The 19,137-nt window shown below is 35.4% G+C and overlaps 1 protein-coding gene across 1 annotated transcript in view; it reads left to right on the top strand.

Moving 5' to 3' along the window:
• LOC132109789 (disintegrin and metalloproteinase domain-containing protein 19-like) overlaps positions 1-14,250 on the top strand; it is a 28,089-nt gene extending 13,839 nt beyond the window's left edge. Inside the window, exons 7-23 of the mRNA XM_059516132.1 lie at positions 2,057-2,122; positions 3,378-3,449; positions 3,542-3,708; positions 5,579-5,663; positions 5,743-5,882; positions 6,004-6,181; positions 6,289-6,378; positions 7,198-7,393; positions 7,840-7,945; positions 8,834-9,047; positions 9,138-9,215; positions 10,315-10,423; positions 10,530-10,671; positions 10,776-10,863; positions 11,789-12,010; positions 13,545-13,639; positions 13,757-14,250. Coding sequence (XP_059372115.1) covers positions 2,057-2,122; positions 3,378-3,449; positions 3,542-3,708; positions 5,579-5,663; positions 5,743-5,882; positions 6,004-6,181; positions 6,289-6,378; positions 7,198-7,393; positions 7,840-7,945; positions 8,834-9,047; positions 9,138-9,215; positions 10,315-10,423; positions 10,530-10,671; positions 10,776-10,863; positions 11,789-12,010; positions 13,545-13,639; positions 13,757-13,787 — 2,079 coding nt within the window. The 3' untranslated portion in view covers positions 13,788-14,250. The remainder of the gene's footprint in view (positions 1-2,056; positions 2,123-3,377; positions 3,450-3,541; positions 3,709-5,578; positions 5,664-5,742; positions 5,883-6,003; positions 6,182-6,288; positions 6,379-7,197; positions 7,394-7,839; positions 7,946-8,833; positions 9,048-9,137; positions 9,216-10,314; positions 10,424-10,529; positions 10,672-10,775; positions 10,864-11,788; positions 12,011-13,544; positions 13,640-13,756) is intronic.
• The last annotated feature ends 4,887 nt before the right edge of the window (positions 14,251-19,137 follow it).

Raw genomic sequence — 19,137 nt, forward strand, 5'->3', positions numbered from 1 at the left:
AATATAATTATGTAAATTTGTAAAAATATTTCAGAATAGACTACCATGTGTCAGAGATCTTTTAGTTTTTAGTTGTTTATATATATATACACACACACACACACACACACACACACACAGTGTTATGAAAAAGTTTTTGCCCCCTACCAGTTTTTTATTTTTATCTTTTGCATATTTGTCACACTTGAATGATTCAGATCAAACTACTTTTAATATTACACAAAGATAACTGAGGAAATACAAAATCTAGTTTTACAATAATGATTTAATTTAAAGTTAAAAAAGCTTTCCAAACCTACTTGGCACTACGAGAAAAAGTAATTGTCCCATAAATCTAATAACTGGTTGTGCCACCCTTTGCAGCAACAACTGCAATCAAACATTTGCTATAACTGGTAGTGAGTCTTTCACATCGCTGTGGAGGAATTTTGGCCCACTCTTCTGAATTGTTTTAATTTAGCCACACTGGTGGGTTTTTGTGTATGAATAGACTGTTTAATGTCATGCCACAGCATCTCAATCATATTTTAAGTCTGGACTTTGACTTGGTAACTCTAAAACCTTAAGTTTGTTTATCTTGAGCGATTCAGAGGTGGACTTGCTGGTGTGTTTGGGATCATTGTCCTGCTGCTTAACACAAGTGTGCTTGAGCTCGTGGACACAAACTGATGGCCAGATATTCTCCTTCAGTATTTTCTGATAGAGTACAGAATTCATGGTTCCATCAATTATGGCAAGTCATCCAGGTCCTGAAGTAGCAAAGCAGCCCCAGACGTCGTTGTGCTCTTGGAGTAATTCTGGTAGGCCAAACACTCCTGGGAAGGTTCACCACTGTTCCAAGTTTTCTCCATTTGTTGATAAGGGCTCTGAGCATGGTTCGCTAGAGTCCCAAAGCTTTAGAAATGGCTTTATAACCCTTTCCAGACTGATACTTTACAACAATTTTGTCTCTCATCTGTTCTTGAATTTCTTTAGATCGTGACATGATGTGTTGCTCTTTAAGCAAGCTTCACTTTGTCAGAGAGCTTCTGTTTAAGTGATTTCTTGATTCAACAAGTCTGGCCGTAATCAGGCTTGGGTGTGGCTAGTGAAATTTAACTCAGCTTTCTAAAATAATGTGGTTAATTACAGTTCTTTCATGATTTAAAAGGAGGGTGCAATTAATTTTGGGCCGGATAGGTTTGGGCAGCTTTTTTCCCTTACTAAATTAAATAATCATTTAAAAACTACTTTTGTATTTACTTGCGTTATCTGTGTGTAATATTAAAATTTATTTAATGATCTGAATCTTTTAAGTGTGACAAATATGCCAAAAAAAAAAAAAACAGGACGGGGGCAAAAACCTTTTCACGGCAATGTGTGTGTATATATATATACAGTATATACAGTATATATATATATATATATATATATATATATATATATATATATATATATATATATATATATATATATATATATATATATCTCTCTAAGCTGTGGTGTTTACATTAGTATATAATTACAATTTTTTTTTTTTATATAATTTTTTTTTAAATTGCCTATATTTGTTTAATGTTTCTTGCTAGGTTTAGGTTATTGGAATTGTACTTTTTTGTATTTTGTTCAAAGTTTTGAGAAACATTATACCAGATGAATATAAAATATAAACTTTAGTTTAACCTCCTTAAAATGACATTAAGTAGACATTTCTTGATTAAGCACCTGCTTTCACATTTTGTTTAAAAAAGAGTTAAGAGTTCAGGCCCTATTTTGTATATTATTCATGGAAAGTACCAGTTAATAAACTTGTTATTTAAATAAATGTGAAGAGCTGACTAAAGTGGTACTAAACCAAGGACACATTGTTCTTGCGTTGGCTTACATGAATAGAGTGTCTGTCCCTGTCCGAAAACACAGGATGTCCCCCAGTCCCAATTAGTCATGTCTCACAGTATTTAAATTCATAAACTCAGACTTAGAAGTAGTGACTCAGCACTTCTTCTTTAGTATATCAAATTAGCCTAACCTAGCCTCAAATTATGCTTATCCCTATCTTTTCTATCTCTTCCTGCAGGAAAGAAGGGATGTCAGTAGTAGCATGAAATACGTGGAGCTGATGGTGGTGGCCGACCATGCAGAGGTAAAATCTCTTAAAGGTGCAATAGGACATCTTGGAAATGGCTAACTTTAGCCTGATAGCACTGAAAGTGAACGTCCCACCATTCCTGCAAATTTCCGTCCAAAGCCATGCCTCCTGAACGCATATACGCACACAGACCAGAGACAACATTACTACAATACATCAAATATGTCATTAACCTGTGAGAAAACTTTATAGCAAAGAGATAGAGATTTACTCTTGTCTTATTCATAACAATGTAGATTAACTGTAACAGACGGCCAATAGACTCTGCTCAAAAGATAAAAAAAAATATATAGAAACACGACGTATGAGATGTTTAATCAGTTTCAAACTGCTTCAGGTTAAAATGTTTCAGACAGTTTGCTTTTCGTTTTATTAGCATTTTTTGTAAGTCATATGTATCACATAAATCATCACAATTATAAGCCAGCTGGCTGCTTTGGATAGAACTGTCTGGTAAAAAACAATGACCGTTAGCTGATAGCTCTGGAGCTTCAGATCTTGTCTGTTTGTTGACTCACTCCACTGTACCTCTGCAGATATGACTCGTTTCCTGTCATGACTCATGATAGAATTATCTCATTGTCAACACCTATGTCAGTGGTTCTCAACTTGACTGGCCTTGGGACCCATGTTTTTCCATGGTCGTCAAGCCGCAACCCACTTACACACATATTTTATTAGAATATAGATAACATATCAAATGTTGAAAGTGAGACCTTTTGAAATGTCATGCCAAATATTGGCTCATTTTGGATTTCATGAGAGCTACACATTCCAAAAAAGTTGAGACAGGTAGCAATAAGAGGACGGAAAAGTTAAATGTACATATAAGGAACAGCTGAATCAACTTATTTTTCCCTTAAAATGATACATTTTCTCAGTTTAAACATTTGATATGTCATCTATGTTGTATTCTGAATAAAATACTGAAATTTGAAATCTCCACATCACTGCATTCTGTTTTTATTCACAATTTGTACAGTGTACAGTGAATTGGGTTTGTATATAGAAAAAAAAAAAAAAACAAAGCAAATTTATTTAAAAAAAAATTAATTTAAGACTGTTAAAAATATTACAATTTGACCAATACTGAATAAAGAAAAATAAATATACATTTTTTGTTGTTGATGTCATTTCTGTGGCCGTACAGTCCGCGACCCACCAGTTGAGAAACACTGACCTGCATGACACAAAATTTATCTCAGCCATCTATGGTCAAAGAGGCATATTAATAGTGTCTCTTTTTCAGTTTGTGAAGCTCGGTCGGAGCCTTGAAAATACCAAAAAGAGGCTGCTTGAAGCAGCTAACTTTGTGGATAAGGTGAGATTGTTGTGAAGTGTACTATTAAGCACACTCTTTATCATTTACCTGCTTCTGGACACTTAATATATTATGTGATTTGATGTTCCCAGTTTTACAAATCCTTTAACATCCGTGTGGCTCTGATCTGGTTGGAGATCTGGAACGATCAAGACAAGATCACTGTGACCGACAACCCCTACAGCACCCTGGGTGCATTTCTGACCTGGAGGAGGAAACACCTGCCACAGCTGCCCAATGATAACGCTCAGCTAGTAACGTCAGTCTTGCTCTAGCTCCTCCCACCTCATTAACATATGAACAGATAATAATGATCTCTGATAATAATCTTGTTTTTAGTTTTAAAGGGGTCATGAACTGAAATAAATTAATTCCCTTGATCTTTTGACATAAGAGGTCATTGTAATATAAAAACATCTGGTAAGTTTTAGAACTCAAAACTTTCTCGTTAGTCTAAAAACAGCTTACATTGAAGACAGCTCAATACAAACGACAGCTTGTGGAATGTACATCTCTATGAAGTAAATAGTGTGCCTAAACACCACCTCCACAGAAGATGATCAATGCCCGTTTCTACATCACTGCCTGTTTAGCCCCGCCCTACCAATTCACACCTATAGGACCCTATAATACACCCGGCACAATGCGACGCAAGGTGTTTGCTAGTATCAGTCCAGCGCCGTTCGCATATTCCCATCCTTTGCCATGTCGTTTAATTAGCAAATGCATGCTGGCGCAATGCTATTTTAAGGAGCTGAAAATAGACTGCGCCATAGACCAACTCAAACCTGGTCTAAAGTCTGGCGCAATGGCACTATTGCTTTATCTGTTATTACAGATCATTTGATATGTACAGAATACTTGTGTTTTTAATCAAGAACACAGCAGAGTCCATCTATGAAGGATGTAGGCTGTCAAACATACACAACTATTAGCCAATCATATCAGTGGGTCTAAAATCTTCCACTCCTGTTCAAACACAGTGTTGTGTTGAGGGGGGTTCAAACAGATCGGAAAATAGCTTATTCTAAATTATGATGGTTTTTGATGTAGAAATCAAGTGGTCATCTGGGAATATTACAAAATAAAAAACAAAGGCAGTACATGACCCCTTTAAAATTCTGTAATTTATTCTGATATGTGGAAATCTTTTATCCTCACAACACAAGAATATGAATCACTTTGATTCCTGTAGAAATGACTGGATATTGCACATTAATTGTGCACTAACAATAATTTGCTAAACAATGGTAAAAGTGACTAGTCCAATGCAGTTTTGAGGGGTTTCTCCCAGTAAAAAATCCTCTATCGATTCCTAAATCGCCTGAAGCAATTTTATAAAGTTGTGTGAAACAGATATTTCTCGTTTCACACAACTTTATATCCCTGATATATCCCTGATCTAGACTTTGAAAGATGGGGAAATAATAGCTGGGAATAATCTATGTTGGAAATGTAAAGAGGTAGAGGGCACTTTTACATACAGTATGATTTGGGAATGTTCTTTAATACAGCCATTCTGGCATAAAATTCTAAAAATATTTGAAGAGTGATTGTGCTTTAATTTACCTGTGGAACCACAATTTAATATGGAAAAAATAATGCATTTACCCTTATTAAGATTGGTTGTATCACAGCTGCACGGATGATCTTGCGCAACTGGAAATGCCCTAAAACCCCTGATTTGAAAGATTGGATTCATGGGATGATTTGAATTGCATCATATTAGTGCATGTTGGGGAGACAGACTAAGAGTGAGGGAGAAATGAAAAAAAAAACATGGGATCATTTTTGGCTGCTTATAAAAATGGTGTGATGAGCAGGACTTAACAACGGTTTAATTTCCATGTGCTTTTGTTTTGTTACATTGATGGTGACAAGTGGCTGAATATGTAATTGATTGGAAAGGTGAGTATGGAATACTGTGGTGATGTACGAAGTTATGACTGTTGAACAATAAAAAAGTTGAATTACGCGAGTTTGAAAGGAAATGTGAGAGAGGAAATGATAAAATGTTTATTTTTGGGTGAACTATTCCTTTAAATGTTCTGCTAGTCGGTGCATTGCTTTGATTTGGTTCCTCATTAGTTTTATTGGTATTTCATCAGTAGTTTTTGTTGTTTTTGTAGGGGTGTTTCTTTTAAGGGCACCATCATTGGTCTGGCTCCCCTAAAAGCCATGTGTTCTGAATACCAGTCCGGTGGAGTCAATTCGGTAAATTCACCTACAGCATTATTCCAGTTTTATAGCCATGTACGCTCAGTTTTTGTTTCATCTGTCTCTTCCTCTACAGGACCACTCTGAACAACCTGTGGGGGTCGCTGCCACCATGGCTCATGAGATGGGGCATAACTTTGGTATGAGCCACGATAGTCCAGGCTGCTGTCTCGCTAATCCCAATGATGGAGGCTGTATTATGGCTGCTGCCACAGGGTGAGAACCAAAGATGCAATATCATCTCAGATCTGCATAACATTAGTAAATGATGACAGAATATAAATTTTTGGTGAACTCACTTTAAAATCAACTTGACATAAAAGTCAATGTTCTTCAGGGATCCGTTCCCTCGTGTCTTCAACCCCTGCAATCAGAAAGAGCTGAAGCACTACCTGAGCTCCGGCGGAGGGAAGTGCTTGTTCAACCCTCCCAACACCAGGGTCATGTACGGGGGTCAGCGCTGTGGAAACGGATACCTGGAGGAAGGAGAAGAGTGTGATTGTGGGGAAGTGGAGGTCAGGCGAGAGTTTCATTGCTTCCTCTGTTTCCTTTTCTCCCACGCTTTTATTCCGATTGATCTTTCACTCTCACATTTTCCATTTCTGTTTCCTTTACTACAAAGGAGTGCTCAAGTCCCTGTTGCAATGCCAACAACTGCACGCTAAAGATTGGAGCGGAGTGCGCACATGGAGTTTGCTGTCATGAGTGCAAGGTGAATCCCTGCAAGACTCATCTCACGCGCTCTCTCTACAACATTCCTGTGGTGACAAACAAACAAAAAAGGATTTTTAGCATTACATTTTTTTACCTGATTTGTTAGTGTTACCTTAAATATTGTGAATTAAGGAATAAATAAATAAATAAATACCTAAATAAATAACGTTTTTTTTTTGTACTTTGTGATGTTTAAAGTAAATAAGCAAACAAACTAACAAATAAGGATTTTTTAAAAATGTTTTTATGACTATAATGGTAAAAATAAATAAATAAATGTTTTATAATGTTTTGTGATTTTATGATGAGTTTAATTAAGGTAAATAAGCAAGTAAACTAACTAACAAATAAGGATTTTTAAAAATATTTTGATTACTTTAAATGGTAAGAATAAATAAATGTTTTTTAGTCTTCTGTGATTTTATGATGAGTTTAATTAAAGTAAATAAGCAAACAAACTAACTAACAAATAAGGATTTTTTTTAAATGTTTTGATTACTTTTAAATGGTAAGAATAAACAAACAAACAAAAAGCATGTGGTGTTGCATTAGAGGTTAGTTAGAGGATTTTTAAGAGAGTAGTTTAAGTAATGTTGTTGACCTTAATTATTAATTCATCAGTCAGCTAATACAACAAGGCTTTTATTCTCAAGATTTGCCATCTGCAAAAAAACAATTTGTTATTAAAAAAAAGTTTTATTGGATTTTAGACAGGTCTCAAATGCAAGTGTAGTTCTCTGTCATTATTTTAAGAAAAACAGACTGTATTGTAAATGAGTAGAGTTTGATCTGTTTGTTTTCTCACACTCTTGACCAGCTGAAGAGCCCAGGAGTGATGTGCCGTGCTCCTTCAGGCTCCTGTGACTTGCCTGAGTACTGTGATGGGAAATCAGAGTCCTGTCCTGCTAACTTTTACCTGGTGGATGGCAGCAGTTGTGCGGGTGGTAGTGCCTACTGTTACACAGGAATTTGCTTGACGCTGGAGCAGCAGTGCCTCTCTCTATGGGGCAAAGGTCTGTGTGGTGCTAAGGTCTGATGAAAGTCCTACAGTTTAAAAGTAACACCATAAAACCAATATTCAGTGAGTCACTGTCTCCACAAATATAGCAGTAAATCAGCATATTAGAATGAATTCTGAAAGCGTAATGATGCTGAATTAACTTTGCATCACAGGAATGTATTAAAATTATTTATATATATTTTTTCCTTTTTCAAAAGAAATCCATGTTTCAGTGTACTGTAGTTTACTGTATGGCAGATACTGTGCTTGGCTGTGATCTTAGTATCTGAATGTGAGGCCATCTGCTGCTCTCTGCAGCCATCAGAGAAAGCATTTGAGTCCATCTGAGATATACCTTAGATTATAGCATTCACATAACCATTAACTTAAGATATAAGATAATTTGTTTGTTCTGTTCTGTTTCTGCTGTAAGGCTAACTTTCTGTCTCTGTGTCATAGATGCCCATCCTGCTCCTGATCTTTGCTTTACTGAGGTAAATAAAGCAGGCGATACCTATGGAAACTGTGGCAGTTTCATGCGTACATACAGGAAATGCACTGAAAGGTGAGATGTACTTACTTGTAGTTAGACTACTGATCAAATGTTTGAAATAATTACGATTTTTGTTTTTTTCTGGAAAGAGCTCCGTTATGCTCAACAAGGTTGATTATTATCAGTAATATTATCTAATATCATTTCAAAAAACTTTTTCTTTTGTAATACATTTTAAAATGTAATTAATTCCTTTGTTGCAAAAGCTGAATTTTCAGCATCTTTACTCCAGTCTGTAGTGTCACATGATCCTTCAGAAATCATGCTAATATTTGATGCTCAACAAAACATTTCTTATTTTCAATGTTGGAAATAGGTTTTTGTTGCTTAATATTTTTGTGGTAACTGTGAAAGAAAAATAAATTGTTATGCATTAAATAAATCAATTAAATTGACAAATTAAATAATCAAATTCATTAAAACATCACAGGAATGAATTGCATTTTAAAATGTTATATTAGTCGACCGATATTTGTTTTTCAGACCTGATTATTACAGATCAAGTAGACTGAAAATCTATGTTTGTCTGGTGTAAAAATGAAAATGAATGTAAAATTTAATAACAACAAGGGCTCTGAAAAAAACTTTTCCAAATGCTTTTAATTTATGTAACTGGCAAATCAGTTTTGAAAATCACCGATAACTATAGAAATGCTTAATATCGGCGCCGATAACCAGTTGACCCCTTATTCAAATATAAAAGTTATTTTACATTTTTAATAATATTTCAAAATAGTACTGCTTTTAATGTATTCTTGATTCAGTAAATGTAGCCTTGGTGAGCATCAGAGATTTCTTTGAAAAGCATTATTAAATCTTAATTATTCTAAACTTTTGACCAGTAGTTTATGTCATCATCGTTTGGGCCTATCACAGACGTTCTGTTGGTCTTCTATTTAGGAATGCTAAATGTGGGAAGATTCAGTGTCTGAGCACTGCCAGCAAGCCTTTAGAATCCAACGCCGTCGCCATAGACACCAACATCATGGACGGTCAACAGAAGATCCTGTGCAGAGGGACACACGTGTACCAGCAAGGTCAGGCTAATGAGGAGCAGAGTGACACCCTAGACCCAGGCCTGGTTCAGACTGGGACCAAATGTGGGGAGAATGCGGTAGGTACTGATAAACTGAATAGATCTATCAATTTAAGTGTATTGAGAATTTATTACATTAACTTTTTGCTTCATTTTCTATCTGAACAGATCTGTTTTGAAGGGGAATGCCGCAATGCGTCCTTCATGCAAGCTGATGAATGCAGTGCCAAATGTCATGGCCACGGCGTACGTTCATATAGCTCATTTATATGTAGAGCTGGCTGAGCTTTATTGTTCATACATGGTCAATTTATAGCTACTGAAGCATGTCCTCTTAACATCATTTCCTCTAATGGTAAATACTCATCTATTACGACAAGTGAAAAAAATTCCTCACTGTTCTCGCTATTAATCACATGTGGGTTTTGTCCATATATATATATATCACTAATTCAAGTAATGAGGTCACTTGAGGATATGACAAAAGTGTGTGGGGAAATTGAAATATTTTTGGATGTGCTAAACTCACCGCAGACTTCAGCATTATAACCAGTTCCACTGAATGTAGGTCACTATTACTGTATAAGCCAGTGTTTTTTAATAGAACAAAATCATTGTCTGTACTGTGGGAAAGATAAAAAAATATTAACTCACTCTTGTGTTGTTCTCTAACTGTATGATTTTTAGAAAGGAATATTTCTGAAGACATTTTAAGCAGCTTTTTTTGCCCACAGTGTCTGCCAAGGTCCTAAAAGAACAAAAAAAAATACATAAAACAAGCAAAGAAAGTACTGTCATCCATATTTTGCATTCTATATATTTAAAGTCTACTGAAGCAATACAAAGTTTAAAAAAAAAATCAATTATATCTCATAAAATATCATTATGGTAACACTTTATTTCGATAGTCCACTTTAGACATTCTACTAACAGTAAGTAACTTTGCAACTACATGTCAACTAGCAGTTAGTAGAGTATTAGTAGACTGTCTGCTTAATATCTTCTAACACTTTCTTTGTCAACTTATTTAACTAATCCTAAACCTGACCTAACAGTCTACTCTGAAAGTTAGTAGACATGTAGTTTCAAATAATAAGATTTAGTTGATATGTAGCTGACATGAAGTTGACATGTAGTTACAAAGTTACTTATAGTTAGTAGATTGTCTAAAGTGGACTATCAAAATAAAGTGTCAGCTTAATAACTGTTGTAGCCACATCAAAGCTAAAATAATACGTCTAATCTAATGGTCTATATTGTAGTCTGTTCTTTTCAGGTTTAATTTTTGAGCGATCTATTCCTTTATATTGTTTTTCTAAAAATGTTTTTGCATTTTCCCCTGCAGCTTTGTAATAATAACCACAACTGTCATTGTAACTCGGGTTGGGCACCACCGTTTTGTGAGACGTCGGGTTCAGGAGGGAGTTTGGACAGTGGGCCTGTGATCACACACAGTACGTCAACAGGCACTGAATGAAAAAAAAAATGAATATTTCATTGAATGTTATCTTAAATTTGCTCTTTTGTTGATGCATTTTGTTCTTGTCTTATCTTATGCAGGCAACCTTTATCTTGTTCTGGTTCTCCTGATTCTTTTTGTCCTTCTGGGATTGGCTGTCCTTGGTGTCTGTTGGCGCTGCTGCAAACAGAAGCTCCTTTCCACCAAAAGCCCCACCCTTCCTGCTACCCAAATATGCATCAAGTAATCTAAATTCTTAACTGTCAAATGCAAACACATTTATGCAGTGATCTTTATGTATTTGGCCCTTCTTGCATTAGAAAATGTGTTATTTCTCTTCTTGTCAGTGTTCCAGACACCCCTGAGACTAAAAGTCACACCACGGGTCATGTCAACCCAGTGTTCCTGCCAAAGAAATCTCATGCTGATGATCAGGTGTGAAGTTGTTTTGTTGTCAGCGTGGGTTTGCAGTAAATGCATCCAAAAGCACAATTTCGTGGATCATTGGCTTTGTTCCAATAGAGAGCAAAAATATTCTGTATCCAACTCAAATCCATTTAGATGTCTGTCGATCAAACAGCAACAAACCGTCCATATCAGTGCTGTTATTAACTAAAACTAAAGCTATTAAAAATTTTTTCGTTAATTTAAATACAGCTGAAATAAATTGTATATATTTAAAAAAAACTATACTTAAAATGAAAAACTGTAAATGTCAACTAACAGAAATGAGTAAATTAAAGTGAACTAAAATAAAATGAAATATTTTAAAAAGCAAATAACAAAATGAAAACTAAAGATATAATATATTAAAAGCTAATTCAAAACTATTAATAAACACTGATACGTATGTGATTTTAAATCTTATTAAAATCTGCTTTTGGGGAATGCACAGGCAAGATGGATTTCAGGGGGTTTATTCTGTCATTTTGGACACAATAGAAACTAACCAGAGCTTAGGGGAGAAATGCCTCAGATATTTACAATGTGTGAGCAAAGATACCCATGAAAATCAATTTCTGGGGTTGAATATCATCTAAAACGCATACTGACATGAGCAGTGAAAAAAATCCTTTATTCATCTTTCAATGCAGTGACAGCGACTCTTATGTCTCTTGGCATTCATTCGTTACTATAGCAACTCATGTAGAAATACTGAATATCGACTACCCTGTCTGACCAACTTGATACACTGATTTGATTATTTACAAAATGATAGTGTGGAAATTTCATTTGAATTGGTGCAGCCATTGTCACTGAAAATGACCCGCATTCCACCATCCCAAGAATCCTTCTGAAATGTATTCATTGTTATGATCAAATCGATTATTCATATTCATATTATACTTGTATTCTTCAGGCCAGTCCTCGAGCGAATCCTACAGGTCCACCCAGATCCAAACATTCTGCCGTTCGACCCGCTGTGAAACCACCTCAAATCCCAGCCTACGCTGCACACACGCAGAGTTTACAGCATTCAGAGTCGCCCAAGCCATCTCCATCAGCACCCAAAACAAGACCGCAACCACCCAAGAGACCCCCTCCACCCTGTCCCATAACCAAACCCTCCCAGCCTGCAGAAGTGAGTGTTTTCCTGAGCAAATGCACCTCTAGATCAGTCATGCAGTGCAACATTTCTTAACATTTAGTCTATCTGCATAATTGTAGTGGATTGATTTGATGTGCCAAGCAGGTTATTTAATCAGGTAAATGTTCTTTAAAGTCTTCGAGTCAGTCGACCCAACAAAGGATTCACACATTTAATGGAGTGGAAACCCTGTTAAGAATGTGGGTGAAATATTTAGGTACAACCATCAAGGGAACCATACAATGGAACTGTTTTCACTTTTAAGCTGAATACAGATACAAAATACTTCAGAAATGTAAAAATTTCAATTAAGGAAAAGGGTTCACCTGACAAATGATATTCAACAATTCAGAATTAAACCAAATTCAGTTAAAAGAAATCTATTCAAACTGCAAAATGAACTGATTAGCATAATGCTAGTTTGAACAAACTTGAGGGTTCTTGAAGGCTTGATTGTATATGGACCGATTTATATACTTCTATTTTGAACAGTGGACCAATTTAACAAATTAAATTTTCATTTGATTTCCACAGCAATTAAGAACGGTTGGTTTACAACCCTAGTGGCCCCATAGCCCCTCCCCCTTCGGTACATAATTAAAGCTGTGACAGTTGAGTGAATGAAATGTCCAACATTCCTCACTTAGTTTGTTTTTTTTTCTTTCTTTTTTTCGATAAGTGCATCATCTGGGTATTTAAAGTGCACTTTTTCTTTTTGGAATTTTCAGTGTGAACGCACTACTTGCACTATATAATACTGCAGAAGTATGTGATTTGGGATGCACCTTTATTTTTAAGGAATAATTATACAATATTTCTTCAATGTTTTAATTGTAATAATAAATCTCCCTTTATTTTCCAAAAAATAAAAATAAAAAATAATTTTCATTAATTAAAAGATAAATTGAATTTTTTAACACAGATTTTCTGAAGAAAAAAATCCTAAGGTCATGGACACTTTTCACAATACTGTGATGATGCGTTCAGTGGTCATCAACAATCATAAATCCTCAAAAGTTTTTCATATTTGTATTTTTTTTAATGTGTGTACATTTATAACACTATTCTTTGTATTATATCACATTTGCAACAAATTATGAAAAAAAACTGTTAATACTAATAACAGGGGGTTTAATATATAATGAGCAAGGGTGTTTCTTATGCAGCACCTGTGGGAGGGACGGTCATGAAAACACTATTGTGGAGTTTTTCTTTTGTTATATGAGCAAATGGGAATGTAAGAAAATATATTAGTGGTACTCTCCCATTCACTGCTCTTCAAGTTAACCCAACTATGACGACTTCCACTGCTGAGAAATCCAGAAATGGGAAAAACATCCATTGTAAGAATAAATGAAATTAGTTTTTCTATCTCTAAATAATTAGACATGCTAAAACATTTGGTAACAATAAAACATCAAGTGACTAAAAACAAGTGACTCAAATCAAGTGACTCAAAACATCATGTCTGTCACATAATAAATTACTCTGATTGTGGATTATCAAATATTTGTCATGTTTCATCCAGATGCTGCCTAAGAATGGCGTGCCAGTGTCACCAGCCATGTTGCAGAAAGGGGAATCCAGCCTGATGCCCCCTTCTGGGCGTTTTCAAAATGTCAGGTAATCAGAAGGGAGAAGTCATAAGCACAGAACACTAGCATGCTGTTAGAAATAATAATAATAATAACTATTATTATAAATCATTAGTTGGTAATTCTTCATATGATTGTGTTTTAGGTTTCAAAGAAAAGTTTCTGGAAAGAGCTGAGTCACTGTGAAGGTCATTGGAGTGCTATATTGATCAACTCTGCACCTTTAAGATGTCTGTGTGTGAGTGACCAATCAACCTGTCTCGCTCATTGTGATCTCCGCCTTATTGACTTGAACAGAATGAAGTATAACTTCCAACTTTTTTCAGGGGGTGCCATATGTTGCATTTTCTTTATTATATCTATTTATTACAGAGACCTCAGTGAAAAGAAAAACAAAAAACTATGAAGTATGGCATTATAATATAATAAGAGCATGGGTCATCTAAAAAATATCTTGCACCGAAAATATGAAATGTTAATTTTTGCACGCAATAGTAATACATTGTAAGTACTTTATATACAAAGAATGAACTGGAAAATGGGAGCAGATTTGTCTAGTCTTGAACTAACTTGCACTGTCAGTCCAGTTTAGTTTAGTACTATGAATAATCTGTACTCAGGAAACAGCTCTGCAACTGGGATATAAAGATTTTCATAGCAATAATAATTTAAAAACTTTTGTGTTAAATTCTATAGCACTGGGTTAAATTCTGTGTAGTCATATAATATGTATAGTATGTTCTGTGTAAGAAGATTTTAAAAAATGACCTGTCTTGAAGGGTGTTTGCAATGATGCTGGACAAGAAAGGGTTAAAATTACAAATGGTGCTTTCCTTTTGAAATTTTAAATGAGAGAAATTCTCTAATTACCTTTTTAGAAAACTCTTGATTCAATGTTCTGTTTAATACGTCAATTAACCCAGGGATTTAGGTTTAAATAACCTATAAACATGTAAATATGTAGCTATTTTAAGTTATTTTTTTTTCTATGGTAAGCAGTCATTTGATGGGGAGGGATCTCTGGACAATGCATTTTTATTATCTCCTTTCTTAATGTTTTATGACCTATTATGACCAATGAACTTGTTTTCTGTCAGATTTTTTATGTTGTAGTTAAACTTCATACATATATTTTAAAATGCAATGACGCCTTAAATTTGGGTTTACATGAATGTTATTTTATTGGTTATAGTGTTTATCATTGAAGTGTTTATGTACTTGTGGATGTTTAGTGTGGCTTGACATTGCACTGCATAGGAAGTCAGAAAAAGTCTCTCATTTTTTATTGCATTTTATATTACTTAATTTTAGTTTCTTTATTAAAAAAAAAAAAAAACATTGTCATATTTAAAATGCTGTAATGCAGTGCCTTCCACGTGATGCCAGAAATAAATTTTCATTTTATCTTTAATATCTTCATTTAATATATTTTCATTAAATTTTTTATCCATCTATTCAGTTTATATTATTTCTTATTCTTGTTATGATTAAATAAGAACATTTGTGTAAATGTTTGAAGTACAATAATATTTCTATATTCCTGCCTTTATGCAGAATTGCACTTTTGAATGCCCTTATGAAAAAGTACAGTCGTGGCCAAAAGTTTTGAGAATTACATAAATATTGGAAATTGGAAAAGTTGCTGCTTAAGTTTTTATAATAGAAATTTGCATATACTCCAGAATGTTATGAAGAGTGATCAAATGAATTGCATAGTCCTTCTTTGCCATGAAAATGAACTTAATCCCAAAAAAACCTTTCCACTGCATTTCATTGCTGTCATTAAAGGACCTGCTGAGATCTTTTCAGTAATCGTCTTGTTAACTCAGGTGAGAATGTTGACGAGCACAAGGCTGGAGATCATTATGTCAGGCTGATTGGGTTAGAATGGCAGACTTGACATGTTAAAAGGAGGGTGATGCTTGAAATCATTGTTCTTCCATTGTTAACCATGGTGACCTGCAAAGAAACGCATGCAGCCATCATTGTGTTGCATAAAAATGGCTTCACAGGCAAGGATATTGTGGCTACTAAGATTGCACCTAAATCAACAATTTATAGGATCATCAAGAACTTCAAGGAAAGAGATTCAATTCAATTCTTGTAAAGAAGGCTTCAGGGCGTCCAAGAAAGTCCAGCAAGCGCCAGAACCGTCTCCTAAAGAGGATTCAGCTGCGGGATCGGAGTGCCACCAGTGCAGAGCTTGCTCAGAAATGGCAGCAGGCAGGTGTGAGCGCATCTGCACGCACAGTTAGGCCAAGACTTTTGGAAGATGGCCTGGTGTCAAGAAGGGCAGCAAAGAAGCCACTTCTCACCAAAAAAAAACATCAGGGACAGATTGATCTTCTGCAGAAAGTATAGTGAATGGACTGCTGAGGACTGGGTCAAAGTCATATTCTCAGATGAAGCCCCTTTCCGATTGTTTGGGGCATCTGGAAAAAGGCTTGTCCGGAGAAGAAAAGGAGAGCGCTACCATCAGTCCTGTGTCATGCCATCAGTAAAGCATCCTGACACCATTCATGTGGGGGGTTGCTTCTCATCCAAGGGAGTGGGCTCACTCACAATTCTGCCCAAAAACACAGCCATGAATAAAGAATGGTACCAAAACACCCTCCAACAGCAACTTCTTCCAACAATCCAACAACAGTTTGGTGAAGAACAATGCATTTTCCAGCACGATGGAGCACAGTGCCATAAGGCAAAAGTTATAACTAAGTGGCTCGGGGATCAGAATGTTGAAATTTTGGGTCCATGGCCTGGAAACTCCCCAGATCTTAATCCCATTGAGAACTTGTGGTCAATCCTCAAGAGGCGGGTGGACAAACAAAAACCCACTAATTCTGACAAACTCCAAGAAGTGATTATGAAAGAATGGGTTGCTATCAGTCAGGATTTGGCCCAGAAGTTGATTGAGAGCATGCCCAGTGGAATTGCAGAGGTCCTGAAAAAGAAGGGCCAACACTGCAAATACTGACTCTTTGCATAAATGTCATGTAATTGCCGATAAAAGCCTTTGAAACGTATGAAGTGCTTGTAATTATATTTCAGTACATCACAGAAACAACTGAAACAAAGATCTAAAAGCAGTTTAGCAGCAAACTTTTTGAAAACTAATATTTATAATTCTCAAAACTTTTGGCCACGACTGTAGTATACTTCAAGTTTATTTTAAGTCAAATAAATAATTAAGTTAAGTTCAAGTATATTTTTAAGTATACTTCATGTAGCAAGTATACAAATATCAGTGTTCTAGTAGTATACTTGTAAGTGTACTGATTCAATACTCCTTGGGACTAAATTGGCCCACTTTCTAGTATATAAAAAGTATACTTTTAAGTATCGTTTAAGTAGCAAACTTTGCATACACTACTAGTTTACCTCTATGTTTGTAGTTTGTACTGCAATTTATACTAAAAGTGAACTTATAGGTTCACTGATAGTTTACTAATTAAATACTTTGTACACTTTGAAGTATAGTCTCAGTAAACTACTAGTTTAGTAGTTTTATACTTCAAGTATACTCTTATGATTTTTTTTATGTGAACTTTACATCATTTAAGTATACTATGTCCCTATTTAGGTTTTAATGTGTATATATTTTGTTGTATGAATATCTGAACATACAAAACATCCAAAGAAAGAACAGGTATCTGCTTGTAAACAAAAAAATATATATATATATTTTAGCTCTATGCATTATTTTTTAAACATTTTAATGTGTTTCATAAAAATAAAGAAATAACATTTTGAACCAAAAGCTGAAAAAAGACTATGAATTGGATTCAGAATGATAATCAAAATGTAGATGGAGTCGATCAACAACCCGAAGCTTGACTGTAATTATTACCTCTTCATCGGTCGACATTTTATTCCATAACGTTACAGTTTTGATGCTTTTTCATGTCAGATGATCGTGTTAGATGTGTTAGTATCTGTTAGTTATTCTAACAGAAATTCTGTGCAGAAGATGTGTCCTAGCGCCCTCTACCGTATAATAATGAAAACTCGGATTCTAGGAGTATAGCTCAAATATGTTTAGAATTTTTGTAAGTATCAGTCAAGTCACGGGCGTAATTTCCTATGGGGACAGGGGGGACATGTCCCCCCCACTTTTCAAAATCCCGTTCGTGTCCCCCCCCCACTTTCAAATTAGTTTGTTATGATTTTTTTTTACCGCGCGCCGTCATCGTCACGGAGGAGCAGGACCGAGCAGAACAGACATCCTGCCTGTCTGTGTCGATGCGCGCGTCCGTGTACAGGCAGGGACGTCTCGTGCACACTCTAAATAGTGTAAGCGCACTGAAAGTTCTACTGAGCAGCCGGTATCGCAGTCAGTCATGAAACGCCAGCAACAGATGACTTTAATGTCTTCATGGATGAAAAAAAAGAAAGGAGATGTGAGTTGGTTGATTCAGTAAATTAGCTCAGTTCAGGGTAATCAAAATGTCTGTCTACTTATTTTTTTACAGTCTATGGTCTACACCTGTTGATGAGCTAACATTAACATACACTGTTGCTAGGTAACTTCAGACCGTTAGCTAGCTAACCTAAACATTTAATGTTGCCTAGAACATTCTGTGTCCACTTTAAACAGCAGCGTTTTCTGTCAGCAATGTTTGACAAACAGATGCTGTTATAGGCTACTCAACTCATTATACTCAGATGCAGAAATAAAATAAGTCTTAATAATAAATGTTTTTCTAAACTTGAGCTATTGTTGTTCACTTACAATATTTGTTCATTTAAAATGGAAGTTAATTTGTAAAAATTGTTTAACTTGTTCAAAGAAAAGGCTTAATGTCGAGCTAGCCTGAGTTAGCCTATATTTTATATAGTGTTATGGTTATGTGGTGAGCCTGGGTATAGTTTTACACATCAGCCCAGTCTAGTCTGTAAAGTTATTGATACGCTGTCAGGGTTTTTTTTACACATTAATCTGAAAATGAATGTGGCACACCCAGTTTTTAAAATGTACATCCAGAGACTATTTTCTGGCTATGTGGACTCAATATGATCATAACTCAGTTGTTTTCATATCAGAGCACAGATAAGGTGGAGCTGCTTCAGAACAGAGAGGGTGAGATAGGGAAAAGCAGTAGCAGCACAACGTTACAGGTAGGTTATGTGCTGTATGAAAGGCCAGGTGATTTTGATTTGTTGGTGATAAAAGGGAAGAAGTGTACATGATAAATAGTGAATACAGTTTGAATATTATCAAATTAAATGTTCTTCTTGTAGGAGCCAAATTGCGTGTTGTTATTTGTTTAGAATATTTTTTTAACATGGTCACATCATCACATGGGTGTGGTTTCATATTATTTACCTGCTTACTTGTGTGGTGGGAGAGAAACAGAATCAGGCCCTGACATTTTTCTGTTGACTGTTATAATATAGTTTCAGTTGTGATGAACTTTTGTTTATTTTTTTTATGCCATGCTTTCATATCAGAGAACAGATGAGGTGAAGCTGCTTAAATACAGGGAGTGTGAGACAGGGAGAAGTAGCTCAGAATTGCAGGTATGTGCT

The sequence above is a fragment of the Carassius carassius genome, chromosome 29 (genome assembly GCF_963082965.1).
Source record: "Carassius carassius chromosome 29, fCarCar2.1, whole genome shotgun sequence".
NCBI lineage: Eukaryota > Metazoa > Chordata > Actinopteri > Cypriniformes > Cyprinidae > Carassius > Carassius carassius.